Source organism: Peromyscus californicus, unplaced genomic scaffold, assembly GCF_007827085.1.
Source record: "Peromyscus californicus insignis strain IS unplaced genomic scaffold, ASM782708v3 Scaffold_7__1_contigs__length_154581171, whole genome shotgun sequence".
NCBI lineage: Eukaryota > Metazoa > Chordata > Mammalia > Rodentia > Cricetidae > Peromyscus > Peromyscus californicus.
Genome location: NW_026294595.1, coordinates 37,101,230 through 37,119,718, shown reverse-complemented (window position 1 = coordinate 37,119,718; position 18,489 = coordinate 37,101,230). Strand labels below are relative to the sequence as shown.

Genomic DNA, 18,489 nt, shown 5'->3' with positions numbered 1-18,489 from the left:
AACCCCAGCTCCAGAGGCCTCCATGGGCCCCCACATTCCTGTGGTACACACACACACACACACACACACACACACACACACACACACACATTAACAAAAATTAAAACCTTTTTTTTTTTCAATAAAAAGAATTACTGAGATAATCAAGAGTGCCCACCCTATCATTCCCACCTTGCTGGAATGTAAAAACCTCTTTAACAAGTCAGATTCGATGTTATAAAACAAAAAGTAAGGTGCTGGGCTGGATGCCAGCTTATCACAGACCAGTGTTATGCAGTGGGGGGCGGGGCACAATGCCAACGGGAAAGAACACTCCCGTGACTGACTGTGCCTCCACTCACCTACATCCTGGCTTCCGCTTTGTCACAGGAACTATGTCCAAGAGAGGACAGCAGCAGCAGGGGTCAGGGACAACCCAGGCCAAAATACCGCCTTTTCAGTGGGACAAAGGGACAGCATGGCTCTGAGCCACACAGGGCAGACGCTCCTCAGAAGGGAGCATCCTGCGGCCAGGAGGAGCCATTCCCAAGCCTTCCTGGAAAACTCTGTTTTTAAATATATCCTCAATTTCCAGCTTCCAGAAGATAGACATATTCCTGTTAACTAGGGAAGAGGCAGACTTCTTAGGCTACAAGAGCGAAAACAGAAGAAACCCTTCACAAAGGGGCAAGTCAATGCCGGCAACCATATGAAAAGTGCCCATCCTCCTCAGCAGCTGATGTACCTGAGAAACGGATGTAGAATGAGGGGACATCTGTTCCTCACTGGTGGGAATGATGGCCGGAGACCGTGGTTGGAAAACAGGCCAGGTGTATGTACACTTGTATGGCAGCATTCTTCACACGGCCTCAAGCCAGATACTACCCACATTGCCATCAACAGTGGGAAACACCAGTGACGACGTCACACAGCGGGAACTTTACACATCCACGAAAATGCATGCCCCCACATCTAAACACAACTCAACAGGCCAGCCTTACACAGTCGACTCAATGAAAAGCAAAGAACACAGTAAAAATCCACACCGTAAGAGCTGTCTTGAAGAGGGGACCTCTGCCACCTCAGCAGAGCTGGGCATGTGGTAATGAGAACCTCAGAAGCCTCTGCTCAGGAAGGCTGCTTTCCATACACGTGCCTGCCCACACCTATCTCTTCAGACCCCTTGCATATGGTTAGCTGACACTTGCTCCTCCTAGGGCCCTCCATAAATCGACGCCATCAGGGTTGGCTCCTAAACCTCTGCCCTCTGCTCACAACTCCTCTAGCTTCTCCTAAACATGGCTCTGGGCCTGACATCTGCTGGTATCACTGGAGTTCCACCCCTAGTCTGTTCAGAAAGTATGGATGGAGTAAGGCAGAAACCACGGAGGGAGCAGATCACCAGGGAGACCTCATATGGGGTGGGGGGTTGCATCTGAAGCACAGAAAGACATCAGGAACACGCAGTCCCCCATCCTTCCAGAAAGGGAAGCCAGTTCTCATTGCGTTTCTGGTCCTGAGCCCTGAGGCATGAATGTGGACCTCACAGTCGGGGCACTGACCCTCCTCCAGCAGCTCCCTCATGGATGGCCCGTGTCTCCAGCAGCTGGGGAGGGAGGTGAGGAGCACTCTGCAGGCCTGGTCCAATCAGGCCATTCCTGCTCACCGTTAAGTCCCTCCTCACTCAGTGACACACATCTGCTACCTACCCGGGAAGTAGGTCAGCACATTTCTCCAAGAAAATGTGTTCAAGGGGCACTGTTCGGACTGACCCCAAGTCTCTTGGTTGTTTCTGCAGCAGACGGCACAGAAGGATCGAGTCAGGGGACCAGAGGAGGCAGCAGATTAGCAGCTGACACTAGCCTTTCCGGGCCTGACCGGGAGCACTCCCGGGCTAGCATCTGCTGGCTGTCAGGATGTTCTAAAATCCGAAGCAACTGTGCTTTTCTACAAAGCCCAGCAGCACATCCTAACGGCTTGTCTTGGCCTCTGGGGTAGCACGCTGCTCCAGGAAGTAGGACTGACCCCTCTCCGCTCTCCGCGGAAGTGGAACAGCCTCAGTCCCTGGGAAAAGTCAGCTGACACCAGGGCAGAAGGTACAGGGCAGCACACAGAGCCTCTTGGACTCTTGGGGTCCAGAATGGAGCGGAGGCACTCCCAGAAATGCAGGGGTTTCAGGATGAGCTGGAAAATACTGCTAGAACGTGTATTTTCTATGTGTGACCAAGATGGTTTCCTCATCCATGCAGTGAAAGTGGTCAAACCAGATGAGGCCTATGTGAAGAGCCCTAAGGGTCATCAGATGTTTAATTCGAATCTCATTGTTTAAATACATCTTAAGTATTGAAAAACGGAGCCATAAACACAATGCCCTCCACCCTATCTGTTATTACTAGATTTTAACACCCTGAGGCCACCAAAGCACACTGATATGGGTGACAAGAATAATCAACCTGTGGTTGTTTGAAAGTGAAGAGGCCCCCACAGACTCATGGATGTGAATGCTGCATCACCAGAGGGGAGCAGTATTTGAAGGGATTACATGTGGCCTTGTTGGAGGAAGTGTGTCACTGGCAGTGGGCTTTGAAATCTTCAAAAGCCCAAGTCAGGCCCAGTGGCTCTCTCTTCTCTTCCTGCTGCCTGTGCATCTGAACGGAAAACTCTAGGATACTTCTCCAGCACCTTGTCTGCCCACGTGCTGCCATCCATCTTTCCTACCGTGACGATAATGGGCTAACCTCTGAACTGTAAACCAGCCCAAATTAAATGTTTTCCTTTATAAGAGTTGCCTTGGTCATGGTGTCTCTTCACAGCAACAGAACACTGACAATGCCAAAGGGCATCTACAGAATATTTCTTTAGTTTATCCAAGAAGTTCTTACTTCAGAGTGTGTGTGTGTGTGTGTGTGTGTGTGTGTGTGTGTGTGTGTGTGTGTACAAGCGCGTATGATACAAACAGGCCCGAGGAGGAGACATTCAAACTTACACATAAACATGGACCAAAAGATAAGCACCAAGTCACTTTTATGCAGCAATGCACGGTGATAAAGGTAAAGAAAGCATCTCACACTCACACAGCCAACTGCCAAGGTGGTCCAAACTAGAAGATGAGATTCTAAGCCAGTGCCCACCTTGCTGTAGGGAACCCCAATACAGTCAGTTCCTGCCACAAGGATGGTGGTGGTGATGTTCATGACGGCTGAGGGATGGGGGGGCTTGGGGTACTCTGCACTGCAGAAGACCAGAACATGCCACACCCAGATATGCCTCTGGCAGAAAAGTTATATTGATTATTTTGAGAACCTCAGATACCTGAAGGAGCTCTGGGCACAGAGCTTTTGTGTGGGAACTGACAGCTCTATGGGAATTCTCCCTTGACAGGTATCTTCCCTGCCCAGGGAGGGCCAGACAGAATCTGGAGAAGCAGCCACGCAAACCTCACACTTGCTGGCCTTGTCCATGTAGCCTGTGCACCCCATAGCATGTGCAGAAGGCTGAGTCAGAAGCCAGCGTCTCAACTGCCTCTGAGCTGTGAGCACTTCTCGGTCCTGTACCCCTGGGCTTCACAGGGTATGGCACTCTGGTGTGCTCTGCTCCTGTTACCACATCTGTTGTTATAGGGGTCTGGCCCCACCCTAAGGGTTATGAAGGGTGTAAAAATTCTACCTTTTTTTTCCCCTATAATATACATTATCTGAACTGATCTGAACAGAATTTCTGCAAGTGGACCGTGAAGGATCCTGGTGCCAGCTGCTGCTCTGGAATTTTCCTTCACTCAGGGACCCTCCTCCTGTTTCCCTGGCTGTACCAACTAGGAGAAGAAAGGGATCAAAAGGCACATGGGGACGCACACATGTGTTTGCACACAGAGACATAGAACTCTGTGGAAAGGAGTGAGCCAGCCTTGCATTGGATGAGACCCGAGTGGTCCACCTACAAAAAGCTGCCTTCTTTCATTATGTGAAGAAGCTTCATCCCTGTGAGAAACAGGACCTTTAAATCACGATTTATGTTGCAGCTGCTACTGATGTCTTTCAACAGTAACACATCAGACAGCCCTGAGCTAAAAATAGGATCTGTGTGTTTCACCAGCTGGCAGAGAAGCCGGAAGTCAGAGCAGCTGACAGGCTGACATGCGTGCCCTGCCAGGCCTGGCGACAGGGTTGGACTCCACCTTCTTTCCCCACAGCCCGATCTGCTGTGTGCTTATGATTTCAGTTCTTCAAGTGTGTGTGTGGGGGGGCGGGGGGGCGCGCGGGGGCAGGGTGGATTAGGAACCTGTCAGCACAGGTCCACTTTGCTCAGGCTCAAACCAGATCAGGTTCTCTACAGGAATCCTAAGGAGACACTACCGATGACAGACAACAGGACACGGCTTTCCTCTTCTACCCAGAGTGAGTATTTTTAGCTTCCTCACACAAACTCCCCAGGCGAGGATGCATCTCAAGTTTCAGCAGCCTCAAGGACTTCGGGATACCATATTCCCATATTCGGAAGCATGGAGGGTACTCCAAACAAACTCCAAACAAGCTCTGCTCAGGAATTCCAACCATCCTGCTGAGACAGCCAACCTCGGCCCCAGCTCTAATGAGGGTCAGTGAACTCAGCTGGACCAGACAAGAAAGGAGTGGAGGCTGGGGCATGAAAGACACGAAACCAGGGTGGGAGAGGAGGGCACTGATGTTTTCTCTTCCACCAACAAAATACAAAAACACATGACAGGGAAGCCCCCGGTCTGGGTGAGCACACAGCACTGAAGCGCATCAGACACAAGCGCTTTTTTTACTTGGCAAACCCTTAACAAGACATCATCTGTGTGATTCAATCGTGAAAAAAAAGCACATTCCCTACCCTGACAATCTTGAATAATTTCACCTCAGCAGCGCTGTCTTCTGAGCATGAGTAGACTCGTCATGGCAGATGTTCATTTTAAGAAAAACCTGACTGACACTCAACCATCTGAGCTTACTGAAAACATCCCTGAGAAACACTTCCTTGCACCATAAAATGGATCATTTGGCAGAATCTTTTATATACTGAAGTTCTCTGGGCAAAGATTTAATTAAAAAAAAAAAGAAAAAGAAAAAGAAACCACCCTTAACTGCCAACTTGCTGGGAACAGAGTCATTGCATCAACAGGGCTGTTTCTAAAATGTTACAACAGACCTGTCACTCAAACACACAAGGGTGTGTCACTGACGCGGCCCAAGGTGGCTCAGCTTGAGGATCCAGTCAGGGATGCTCATTCCCCTCCTCTGCTTCTTAGACCTGACCCGGGGACTTGGAGAGAAGGTGACAGAGACCACACCTCCGTACCAGACTACCATCTTCCACACACTGCATGTGGAGAATCCAAACTGACCTTCATAGCCAGCCATGGCTCTTAAGCAAGAGTCTGCCTCTGCTCTACACACTTCCTCCCACTCCCAGGTCACCATGAGCAAAACAGCTTGGTTTTGTTTATATGTGTGTGTTCATGTGTGCAATTTATTTCCATGTGATACTGGCCTTTCCCGTTTTTATAAAAATTAAAAAAAAACCAGAAGTACTAATGTTAAAAGTAAGCAGCACGGTTCTCAGAGAAGTCACCTCATTGTGGCTGAGGGAGAAACCAGGAGATGACAGGGATGGTGATGCCTGGCCCTTGGTCAGGGCACAGTGGCCACACAGCACGACAGTAAAGCACAGGACCAAAGCAAAGGCTGTAAGGAAGGGTTGGATTTCTTTGCTATTTTATCAACAGTAGCACTTCTCAACCTTCCTAATGCTGCGACCCTTCAATACATTTCCGCATGCTGTGGTGCCCCCAACCATAAAATTATTCTGTTGCTACTTCATAACTACAATTTTACTACTGTTATGGATCGTAATGTAAATATCTGTGTTTTCCGATGGACTGAGGAGACCCCTGTGAAAGCATGGCTTGATACCAAGGGTTGTGACCCACAGATTGAGAACTACCAATCTAAAAGGTAAAATGAAACTAGAAATTACCCGTGTGTGTGTGTGTGTGTGTGTGTGTGTGTGTGTGTGTGTGTAGGGGAGAGGATGCCCTCCTACTCAGACGGGGCTATCACACGGGTATTTCAGAAAGGTGCCTGAAAGTGGTGCCTTCACCCAAAGGCAAGGCAACATGTCTTTGCAATTGTCCGAGAACAGGGCTACGACTTTCCTAGTTTATTTCTTAGGCATTTTTGTCCATCCTTGAGGGAGGCCAGGGTTCTCACACAAAACAGAAAAAGACACAAAACAGACTCTCCAAGATCTATAAATTCATCTCTACAAAGCTGGGGCTCATATCTCAGCTCCTCTTCACCAACTTAAAGGGTGAGATGAAAACAAAGATAAAAATAAAAAATCCTGCGCTTGCATCATAAGCCAGCGCTCTAGGCCCTGGGGAAGGAAGCGCGTCCCCAGCACAGCCCCAGGAGGTCCCTCCAGGGAGCGCTCTGCCCTTGCCCTCATGAATGAAGCCAGCGCTGCCCCAAGCTTCCTCACTGAACAGGCTGATGCTGCTCACAACACACACAAATGAAAGTGAACAAATTCTGAAGAAAGCAGCTCAGTGTCTCTTCTGCATTTTGATTTTTTCGAGTCTTCCATAATCCACAGCCATTTGTAGGGGCAAGAATTACGGTGAGGGCCCCTCATTTGGTAGGTTAAGGGAAATGAGACTGTGTACCAGTGAAGGCTGTGTCTCAAAACTAACTGCTGAGTACACGGAAGTTTTAGTTTTATTAGCCACTGGCCCCCATGTGTGCATGTGTGTACATACACACACGTGTGTCTGTGTATTTGCCTGCGTGAATATACGTGGAGGCCAAGAGGTCAACATCAAATGTATTGACCTCTATTGTTCTCACTTTTTGAGACAGAGCCTCTCAGTGAAGCAGGAGCTTACCATTCTAGTGAGAATGGCCTCCCAGGAAGCCTCCAGAACCCACCGCACCCCCAGATCTGCAAGCAGTAGGTGGGGTTACAGGTGCATGCCACCGTGCCCAGCTTCTCCAGCAGTTCTGAGGATCCAAACTTGGGTCCTGTACTTAAACAGCAAGCTCTTTACTCACTGAACCACCTCCCGAGCCAAGGGCTTTCTGTTTTGTTTGAGAGCATGATCCAGGTTAATCTATCGGCCAGGTAAAATTCCTGGCTTCCACAGGGATTCATTTTGTGACTTAGTGTAAGAGGTACAACTTTCTGTTAGCTTAGTTCCTTCAGCCTCATGAAAGTGCACTTAAAAGTGATCTCAGCCGGGCGGTGGTGGCGCACGCCTTTAATCCCAGCACTGGAGAGGCAGAGCCAGGTGGATCTCTGTGAGTTCGAGGCCAGTCTGGTCTACAGAGCAAGATCCAGGGCAGGTACCAAAGCTACACTGAGAAACTCTACCTCGAAAAACAAAAACAAAAACAAACAAAAAGAAAAAAAACAATCAATCATACAAACAAAAAAGTGATCTCCTCTAAGTGTGCTTATAGAGATTAAATAGAACCTGACTGAGGTGTTCTGCTGGACTCAGAAGCTAAGAGATATTCGACAGCTAGTATATGCAGCTAGAGTTACAATAAATTAGTATTACTAAGGCATAGATTTTTATATATATATATACATATATATACATACACACACATATATGCACACATATATACATATACTGAATTTCTTCCCTCCAGCCCCACTAACCATTTTAATGACACACTATGCCATGTGTGAAGAGCTCTGTATGCAACGCTTCATGGCTTTGCATATCCATGAATCCATTTCATACACAAGCAACGCCTGGGTGGCAAGTGCTAGTCTTGTCTATTGCCAATGAGGAAAGAAAGGCCCAGAAAAGTTCACTGGCTTGCCCAAGGCCATGCAGAAGTGGAAGCCTGGTTGCCATCTGAATTCCTGACTCCTCTGTTGCCTCTGGGAAGTCAGCTCTAAAGACACTGAATTCACCAACTTCTTGTGGGCGTCTTTTGAAGAAGACCGCAACAACTATGCTCCTTCAGGGCTGCCTGCTTTCTCCCATGGACGAGAAGAACAGTCTGCCATGGCTGTGCTCCCTTTTCACTCTGGCCACGGGGCTCCTGAGGCCAGAAGGGCAGTACATCTTAGGGCACACTGGTACCACTGCGTAGCATGCCCATCCGAGCTGTTACCTGGATCTGAGTCCTGCCTCCCTTTGGCCCCTATTCTGATATTATTCCAAATAGGCCTTGGGAATAATGTGTGCTATAAAAAACATAAATTTAACCTAAACACAATTTCCTAAAGTACAGATGACACTAATCCTATTTCACATGCGCTTTGCTCCTTTAAAAACCTGTCTGAGGACCAGAGCTTTGAACAGCTGTCACTCCTAAAGCATGCTGAGAATGTTCACACTTTGGATAGATCCAGCTACCTGCCAAGACACCAAAGGCATGCTTCGTTCCATTAAAGGCATGGAGACATGTCTCACGGTCTGCCCTTCTTTCCCTTACAGCTGAGCACAAGCTGAGCTGGACAGAGTCATGTGCGGGACATCACACTGGGTGTCAGTGAAAAGAAGGGAGGGCGTGTCACATCTCTTGGTTAGCGTCACACACATTCTCCATAGACCCCCAGAAAGAACTGGGCAAGCGCTTTTCTCCCCGTCTCTCACCTGGCCTGTGCGCTAAGGGGAATGCATAAAGGGTGAGTATTCCAAATCCTTAAATCTAAAACATGAAACTTTTCAAAAACAGCAGCATAATGCTCCAAGTTTTAGATCTTTGAACATCACCAATTATGCAAATATCCCATCCTCTGGAAAATCCACAAATCCAAATTTTTGGCACCAAGCATTTTAAATAAGGGATATGTGTGTGCATGTGTGTATACACACATATGTATATATGTATGTACATATATATGTATATACACATTTCTGCAGGCATATATACATGTATATATGTAAAAATATATACACACATATTTATATCTATACATGCAATGTATAAATACACATACAATATATAAACACACACACACACACACAACTTGCATGTTTAAGGACCAAACTGAACCCAGCAAGCTTAAGATATAAATTCTTACTAAAAGCCCCACCCCCAACCCACCTAAAAACCAAAGATAAAATTCAAATGAACAAGTAGTCACAGCTAGGCAGTGGTGGCGCACGCCTTTAATCCCAGCACTCGGGAGGCAAAGGCAGGTGAATCTCTGTGAGTTCGAGGCCAGTCTGGGCTACAGAGTGAGTTCCAGGAAAGGCGCAAAGCTACACAGAGAAAATCTGTCTCGAAAAACAAAAAAAACAAAACAAAACAAAACAAAAAGTAGTCATTTTTAAAGTAATATAATAAGGCACTCGGTTGTTTATGTTCTGAGGCAGCTATGGATAAACCCAGGTTTCCAAGGCCACAGAACGGAAAGGAAAGTAGGTTCCCACAGACAAGGGAACACTTAAGTCACAAAGGAGGAAACACCCTTTCCCAGCTCTGTGGTCCAGTGTGGAGACAGGTATATGCAAACATCCTGCCCTACGACTGGAGGCCTGTGGACACAGCAGCCATCTGACAGGGCACTCGGGACAAAGGTGGCCAGGTCCCACCCAGAAACAGCCAACAGTGAAGTGGGACTAGCACTTCAACCCAAGTAGGAAACGTGGTGTGCGTGCACACACACCACAGCCCAAAGCTCCCACTCGCTTACAGAGGAGAAAACCTGGCTCACCTTAGGAACAGCAGCAAATCAAGCATCTTTATTTAGCAGCTTTGGCAATGGGAGCCAATTAACAACGATGACCAAACTCCTTTGCAAGAGTTCACCAACACAAACATCACAGACTCAAAACAAAAGACTTGGCACTTTACACAAAGTATCTCAGTCAGTCATAACTAACTCTGATGGGACATGCTGGGACACCCCTTTCAAAATCAGGAAAAGGACAGCCCTCAGAGACAGCTAACATCCTGTATTCTCAAAGCCCAGGCAAAGGGCCTCTGAGGAAGCAACCAAGTCAGTACACAGAAGCTTGCTGGAGAACAGGTAAGGGCCCAGGAGAAGGAGATGTTATAGATACCAGGAGGAGGAGAAGGGGGAGCAGGAGCCACACCCACACTGCACCAGGAAGTAACACACCTATTAGCTGGCAGGCCAAACCCATTTGTGCTCTCTGTCTCTCTCTGTCTCTGTCTCACACACACACACACACACACACACACACACACACACACACACACACACACACACACACACACACACAAGCGCTCATCTGTGAATCCAACGAGGCAGACAGGACAGGACTACCACCAAACAAACCCACACCACTGGCTCCTTGTCTTGCCCCTATCCACCAAATATTTCCCCCACAGAATTCTATAAAATGAATATCCCATGCCTTAAGGCTGTGAGAGTTTTTTCTTTCACTCTTCCCACTTGGTCAATACCCACATGGCGAGCCCTTGACTGGACCAACACCGTCCGTTCCTCTGCTCAGCAGCCACAGGCAGGTGTGCCTCTGATAGCACAAGTGGGAACACCTCTACCCCTACGGAAACTCCTCAGGACAGCACTAGGCCAGGTATCACTTGGGAGCAAGAACCACAGGCAGTCCAGCCCTGGGGAAGCTCACAGTGTGTGGACCACAGCATCTCCTCCTAGAACAACAGCTCAACTGTCCTGAGGAGGGAGCTGCACACTGAGGTTAATAAGACCTGTGGGGAGGAAGCCTTTGCTCTCAGGAACAGGCTGGAAAAACAGGACCCAAGAGGGAGGCTAACAGCCAGACGCAGAGTGCAGACTCCCACCGGACAGAGTCTGGAAACATGGTATGTCAATTCCCACAGCACAGCATGAGGTCATCGATTAAGTGTCCCTCGTCATTTCGGCTTAGGCTGATTCACATCAAACACTGACATGGAAATAGTAACTCATTTCAGTCGGGACTCTGTGGGAGCCAGGACTGACTGACTGGTCATGGCTGTGGAATGCTGAGACAGATAACCCAGGCATCTGATGGGCTCGTGCCATGTTTCGGGCTGCCCAGAAACTGTGGGACCATCGCTGCCTGACAGTCTGTGGGTATATCACAGAGCGGCAGCCTCAAGGGTGGTGCAGTTTCTGTTCACAGGCCACACTCCTTATTCTCCATGGAGGAGGAGGAGGAGGAGGAGGAGGAGGAGGAGGAGGAGGAGGAGGAGGAGGAGGAGGAGGAGGAGGAGGAGGAAGGGAAGCGGGGGAGGCAGTATCGCCGAGCTATCTCAAATACAGAACTCACTTTGAAGGGTTTGTCTCTAAACACTGGACAGACAAGAAGCACAGCCTCATGAAAGGGAAGATTTTTCTAAGCAAAGCCCTCTGCTCCCCCAAATCAGCAGGCACTTAGAGTTTTGTAAAACCTGTGGGTTCCCTGCAGTGCCCAGACTAAACACGGTTGTCGATGAATGTCTTTAGAATCTGTAATGAAGTTCTCGCCCTGCTAAGCCAGCTCCTTCATGATGACGTGTGTGGACTTTCAGCAGTGAGGTGCGATGCTCCAGTGAGAAAGAAGGGCACAGGACCATGCCTCCTCCCGACTACCTCACGCCATGAGGTCTTCTCTCACTGGCTGAGAGCAGTTATCACTTCAGACAACCAGGAGGGGCCGTGATGGCCACACTGGGACCCTGTGAACAAGAAGGTACACAGAGCCGGCAAGTCTGTCCTGACAGGACAGTAGGGAAGGACTTTGTACAGGAGCCGGCGCCCACCTCTGAGCACCTCACGACTCTGAGAGCAGACACTGAACACCAAACAGTGCACCCTTCTATGACGGGCGGGTGAGCCTGAAACAGACGTGCAAACCACCCTTACAAGCCCGCCAACATCTTGAAGCCAAGTTGTTTATGACTACATCTACATTGAGCAGACTTGTAAATAGATACAAGGGTTCCAGGAGAAATAATGAGCGTATTCTCCACACAAAGAACCCAGCTGTTCCTCCACCTTCCCACACCCTACACAGGAGCCACTCTCGGGATCCTGGCCTGTGCTGTGGCCAAGACACTCTGGGATGTTTTGGACACAAAGCACTATTGAGAACACTCAGGAATGGAGACCAAGCAAACCACTGACCAAGTAACCACCTTCACCGCTGAGAACGCCTACAGTGGTGAGGACCAACTGAACGGCATGTGGAGTCCACCCCACCCACACTGAAGACCGGCCAGGCTGGAGTGCACGGCACACAGGCTGAGGCGCCTGCAATCACCGTCACTGCAGGGTGCACGAAGTCACAATGACGCCTACTCCCTCACGCATCTCTCATTCCCACATTTGGAGTCAGGCAGTAGACCCCACGGCCAAATAAAAACACGGACCTCAGCTTCCAGACAGCACAGGGAGCTGCTGATGTTCCCATCTAAACCATGCCTTACAAGGTTTCAGGCTGCTCCCTTGACATGTACAGCTGTGGAAGGCAGGAAGGTTTGGGGCGGACAGTGGTTATCAGGGATGAAGGAAATGTCAGCAATGGCGCCGTGGTTTTATCGGCACACGATCCCTAGAGAGGTGCAGTGGTCCCCTAAGCCCGACAGACAGCCGACCTTGCCTTTTCTTACTTTGAACGTTAAAATGTAAAACTATCTCAATAAAACTCTTGGTGCTGGGCACGGTGGTGCACCCCTATAATCCTAACTCTAAGAAAGGTGTGGCAGTAAGATGGCCACTAGCTAGAGGCTAATTTGGTTGTCATAGTGAATTCCAGGCCAGCCAGGCCTGTCTCCATCCACAAGAACAGGTCACTCCCCTTCCCCAACTTCTTGCCTACCATCCACCCCTCCAACTTCAAAGATCTGGGACTGCTTGGAGTCTGAGCCCAGAGTTCCAATCAGAACTTCAGCTAACCCACCAACTACTGGGTCCTGGGACAAGAACCATGCTGAGCTTGACCCCAAGTCCCACTTAAGAGACTCCCCCAGTCAGAGTGTTGGGCACAAATGCCTACCCCTAGCCAAGAAGCTATTTGCAACTGATAGTTGCTGGAAGAGGGAAAATCAGTTTCTTCAATGGAATGACACTGGGTATACCAACCCACGCTCCAGGGCAGGGCGCATGCTCAGGAGCAGTTGGCCAAAGCAAAAGGGACTCCATGGTTTTGTGTGTGTGTGTGTGTGTGTGTGTGTGTGTGTGTGTGTGTGTGAGAGAGAGAGAGAGAGAGAGAGAGAGAGAGAGAGAGAGAGAGAGAGAGAGAGAGACTGACTGCACTCGTGAGCACACTTTTGTTTGCTTTTGTTTTTTGAGAGAAAGAGTGAGCATAAAGTTGGGTGAGGAAGGGTTCTGGAAAAGAACTGGGAAGGAGAATATGATCAAGATGTTGTACGAACTTCTCAAAAAAAAAAGGAAAACGCCCAAATCAAAAACCTCTCGGCTGACTAAATTCATCCAAATCCTTACTAATGACTAGAACTGCTTTCTAGGTCACAAAGTCTGAAGATCGCCCATAAGGCCTTATAAGAGAAGGGCTGACCCAATCTGTGGCTTTCCACCAGACTCATGTACAGTTGCAAGGAGATAAATCCTATCAACAGCCGCTTAGAAACTGGATGAGTCCCTGACGGGAGCACAGCTCAAGCCAATGCCAACATTATGGGCAGGTAAGAGCCTGAAGCAGAAAACCCAGCCCTGCTGAGCCTAGACTTCCGACTCTCAGAAACTGTGAGTTAATAAATGTGACTGACTGGTTTGTTGTTGTTGTTTTTAAGTGAGAACTCTTTAATTTCTCAAGTGTCTCTTTAGACATCAACCGACTGGCAGACTCTGAATTGGGAGGGAACAGAAATTCGGGACCGATCCACACCATCTGGAGCCCTACACTTTCTCTGCAACTCACGCCATGCCTCACTCCTCCTTCAGTCCACAGCAAGAGATACGAAGCCAGCTGATGGTGGCTTCCCAGAGCGAGCCATGTGGCTCTGAAGGGCAGGCCTGCACTCCCACCAGGAAAATCTCTGAGGCTTCTCCCATGTGTGAGCTAGCTAATAAACTCTCCACACCACCATCTGCTTTGTTAGGAAAGAACTTAGAAGCATTAGAAACAGATCTGTGTAAGAGAAAAGGCAATCACATGCATCACGTACCAAGTCGGGAAGCATTCTAAGCATCTTGGTTACATCTGTCGAATGGAAATTTTCAAAGCAGCAGTAACTTCATTAATCTGAATAGTGATCTCTCTTCCCACCTTCAGCCCTCCTCCCCAGACCAACGGAGAGGGACTATGGACTGCATTCAGTAGTTTATATGGGGCTGTGAGACCTGAGTTCTACCCTCATTCTACAAGGCAGAGCAAGTACTACTTCCCTACTGAGCCACCCAGGCTTCCCTTGACAATGGGACCGCTGCCTGGCTCCTCTGGCAGGCATCAAAGGAGGATCAGGTAAGTCTGGACACGTGCAAACCCAATGCCCTACTAAGGCATTTCCACCTGATGTTTCTCAAGTACGTGGTAATTGCTGCTCTAACTCAAAATGAGTTGCTTTTATTGCTTCCAGGGAAGTTTTACTACTCATTTGGCAATCTGAAAAGGCTTTAAGCTCCAAATGTCTCGTGACAAAATAAAAACAGGACTACACGCATCACCAGTCATTCTTGAGACAATCGGGCCCCAGCAGGGCCGAGACACCACGCAAGCTGCCCCAGAATACAAACAGTGGAAGCATAATTACCTGTTTCTCCCCACAATGTGTCGGTGCCATTGACTTCGATTCCGTGTTCCTCTGCCATTCCCAGCAAGCACTGGACTACCTGTCAGACGTGGCAAGGTGATTTAATGAGGTCTCGGAGCAATGGGTGCTTATTATAGCCCATATATCAAAGGGGAGAGTGTTGTTTTTTAACCATTATAATCGTGTGCTGCACAAGTAGAGAAAATAGAATGAAAACCATTTGCAAGCATAATTCGTAGGCTATTCACACTTTCACTTGGAGAATTAAAAAAAATAAAACCACCTCAGTGCATTTCAGCAACTCTGCTCGGGATTACCAGGTACTCAGAATTCTAATGAATTCCGACATGACCCAAATATGCCAACGTAATCAACAAAGGGCCCAGCAGATCACAGAAAGTGCAGCTTCTGCATAAATCACCATTAGTATATTCCTCACAAGGAAGGAAAACAAGGTGATAGATACTTGTTACAGTAAAAAATTCCTTTTAGTATTATCCAAATGATTTTTCTTCTGACAGCACCGTCCCTCTCCCTTCTGGGCATCTTCCCGTCCAGGAGCAGAGCAGGTCACAAGCTAGAGGCAGGAAAGCTTGCTCTTGGAGAGAGATGAAGTAGCTGTGCTCTGGACCAGAGCCAGCATCATCCTGAATGACGGGAGAGTACGACAAAGCCATTTTCCAAGCTCCCAATCTGTATTGTTTGCGGTCTGCTGACTGGGTCTCCTCCTAATCCCCAGAAGCTCTGGGTGCTCCTTGAATGGCGGGAGGAAATCACAGACCTTGAAATGGAGTGATTATGTGGAACTGTCTGGGTATACAGTCTGTCACAAACCTCGTACAACCACAACATCCGTAAGGATGGGACAGGAGGAATCTGGGTCAGAGCAGGAAGGCATAGGGACACCCAGCAGGGTCGTGTACCCCGAAGATGGAAGAAGCAGGTCTGAGCTAAGGAAGGCAGTGGCTTCTAGAAGCTATGAAAGCCAGGAAAGGCTCTCTCCTGCAGCCTTCAGTGAGAAGCCTGGTTCTTGTCACCTTGAATTTAGATTTCTGACCTCCAGAGGTTTAAGATTCAGTGTGTGCTGTGTTTTAGTCGCTGAAGAGTGTGGCTGCTTGCTGTGATGACATGAGGAACTTAATATCCTCTTTGGGATTTTTGGCTAAGAAATCATGCTTTCCTGCTTGAAGTGGCTATTGGTTGTGCGGAGGGAGTTTCTGTTCCGTGTTCTCCAGGCCAGCTCCTAAGTGGTGGGCATGAGTTAAGAGAAGGACTGCTTCCAAACACGGGGGGCATGTGTGTCATGCGTGGGTGTGCATGTGCTCACAGACCTCCTCGTGATGACCTGTAGGAGCTACTCATTCAGACGGTTGAAGGAGGAGGCAGAGCACAGTGTCCCACGTCCGTGATTCCAGCACTTGGGAGGGAGGGGCAGGAAGACAGTGTTACAGTAACTAGACTATGTGAGGCCTTGTTTTAAAAAACCAAGACAAATAAAATAGGAAACCATCTACATTTTCAGATGTGTGTATTTAACACTGTAATTTAGGCATGCCAAATGTTTGCCAGCCAGCAATGCATGCTTATATGTATATCCGCCATCGTGTAGAAGTGCCAGATATCAGTCAGCCAGCTTGGCATTCAAATTCCAGTCATTTTGGGGGGAAAGAATATTACCAAACACTGGCACCTCCAATTGCTTAAAGATAACCAAGAGAGGGAACACACACAGCAAAGTGGGAGCAAATGCCACTATATCCACAGCCAAAGCAGGGACACAGGCCAGCTGATGTCAATCAAATCTTCAAACCTAAAGCTAGTGACATCCATCAGAAAGAAGCACTGTGTTGAATCTCCCCTTTGGTGCAGGAAATTCGAACAATGGGCATACTTCCAGGCTCTCGACGCACCCAAGCCCCCCTTTTAAAAACTCTTCACCCACTCAAGAATGATTTTAATTAGGGTTCCATGAGATTATTTTCTAAAAGTTATAAGGACAAAAGAAGGCGCCAAAGGGGCTGGGCGGAAAAAGCAGGGTAGAGGAGAGGAAGGAAGAACCAGAGAAACAGTGAACACCCACCAGAGCTCCTGAGTGGGAAGAAAGCGCTCTGCTCGTCCCACGCACATGAGTCCACGGGCCTCACTCACAGCAGGCTAGAGTATCACTAGAAGCCCTTCATTAAGCAAGGTCAGCAGCTACTTCCTGAAACCGCCGCTTCCTCTTGTTGCCATAGCTCCCCACTTAGAAGGCTGTGGTGACCGGACAACTGATGTTGGGCTACAGCATCTCCTACCTCAGGAAGCAAGCCCAGAGCCCCACTCACCGAGCTGTGGCCCATGCTGGCGGCTGCTGTCAGTGCCTGCTGCAGGGCTTGGCTCTTCCTCAGCGTGCCAGGCTGGGGAGGACCTGCTGACCACTCACAGTTCAGCAGGTACTGGAGAATGTCACTGTGGCCCCGCAGCGCGCTGTGGACGAGTGCACACTGACCCTTCTTATCCAAGTGGTCTACCTGGGGAGCAGAAGCAGGGCACCAGGTGAGCATCCCCTCTGCTCCGAGAACATGACTGTCCCGTGAAGGCTATCAGCAGACTCACACTGCTTCAAAAGGACAAGGGTTCACATTCCGACTTGTCTTTCTGGACAGCACTGGACTTTTGACCCCCTTCATTGTGATAAGGACGCACATCCAGGCCCCAGGTTCCCTTTGCGGGACTGGCAACCACAAGAGAGTCTCCTCACGCACACATCTCTCAGCAAACTACACAGAGCTCAGAGACTGAACCCTCAGACAAAGTCCTATGCTTCCCAGTGGGGTACTTAGATGAAGTAATTTCAGGCTGCTCTGAGACTTGTGGTCATGGAACCAGGGAGCCAAAGAAAGGGAAGGCTCTAGAGATCACAGATCTAAAGGATGCAGGACAGAAAGGGGAATGTGCAGGTAGATGACCAGGGACACGCCGGCTTATAAATCAAAGTCACAAAGCCGGAAGATGCCAGCTAATCAGAAGAAATGCGTGAGTGCTGCACACCTCCTAAGGGCCTGATGGTGGCAGACACCCTCAGCATTCCTTATCTCAAGGTGGGAGGCCTAGAACTGAAGAAGAGCCCAGGGCCCAGCTCTGCTGCCTCGTCACAGGGAAACTCTGCGAGCTTTTAAAATCTTTCCAACAGGGCTGGCAAGACGGCTCACCAGGGAAAGGAACTTCCTGCCAAGTTTAATTCCCAGGACCCACGCAGTAGGAGGAGAGAACCAACTCCCTCCAGTGCTGTTTTCTGAACTCATGTACAGCATGGCACCAGCGCACATGTGCACAGACAGACAGACAGACAGACAGACCACACACACACACATTTCTGAATAATCTTCCAAACAATTGTGGCGCCCCGTTAGAGTCTAGAATAAATTCAGTAGCCAGAGATCTGCCTGGTCCAAGCGCAAGCAGACCAATAGCTCAGGCACACACGGCTGCCTCTCGCCTGGGGCTCCCACCAAGATGGTTCCCACCCCCTCAGCCACCCTGCTGTCACCCTCCACAGCCAGAAGGCTGCTGCTTACCCTTGACCCTTTCTTGGTCAGCAGACACACCAGCTTCATGTGGCCTGCAGCAGCTGCGTAGCAGAGGGCGCTCATACCATTCTCCGACACCCCATCCAGGGAGGCGCCAAATTCCAGAAGCAGAGTAACAACTTCCTCGTGGCCAAGGTGAGACTGGACGCACAGGATGGGGGCGTTATTTAACACTTCCGTCCTGTAGTTCACGTTGGCCCCTCCCAAAATCAGGAGCCGGCTCACCTGTTGGACAACGCAACAGGATGAACATCTCATACATGTGTTAGTCTTAA

The 18,489-nt window shown here is 49.0% G+C and overlaps 1 protein-coding gene across 6 annotated transcripts in view; it reads right to left on the bottom strand.

Annotated features, from left to right (window-relative positions):
* The window catches only part of Tanc1 (tetratricopeptide repeat, ankyrin repeat and coiled-coil containing 1), a 229,452-nt gene that overhangs the window by 13,954 nt on the left and 197,009 nt on the right, over positions 1 to 18,489 (bottom strand). For all 6 annotated transcript variants that reach the window (XM_052723607.1, XM_052723606.1, XM_052723610.1 and 3 more), the window contains exons 17-19: positions 18,203 to 18,439; positions 16,970 to 17,155; positions 14,646 to 14,724 (exon numbers count right to left, since the gene is read on the bottom strand). In XM_052723607.1, the coding sequence (XP_052579567.1) occupies positions 14,646 to 14,724; positions 16,970 to 17,155; positions 18,203 to 18,439 (502 nt within the window). The remainder of the gene's footprint in view (positions 1 to 14,645; positions 14,725 to 16,969; positions 17,156 to 18,202; positions 18,440 to 18,489) is intronic.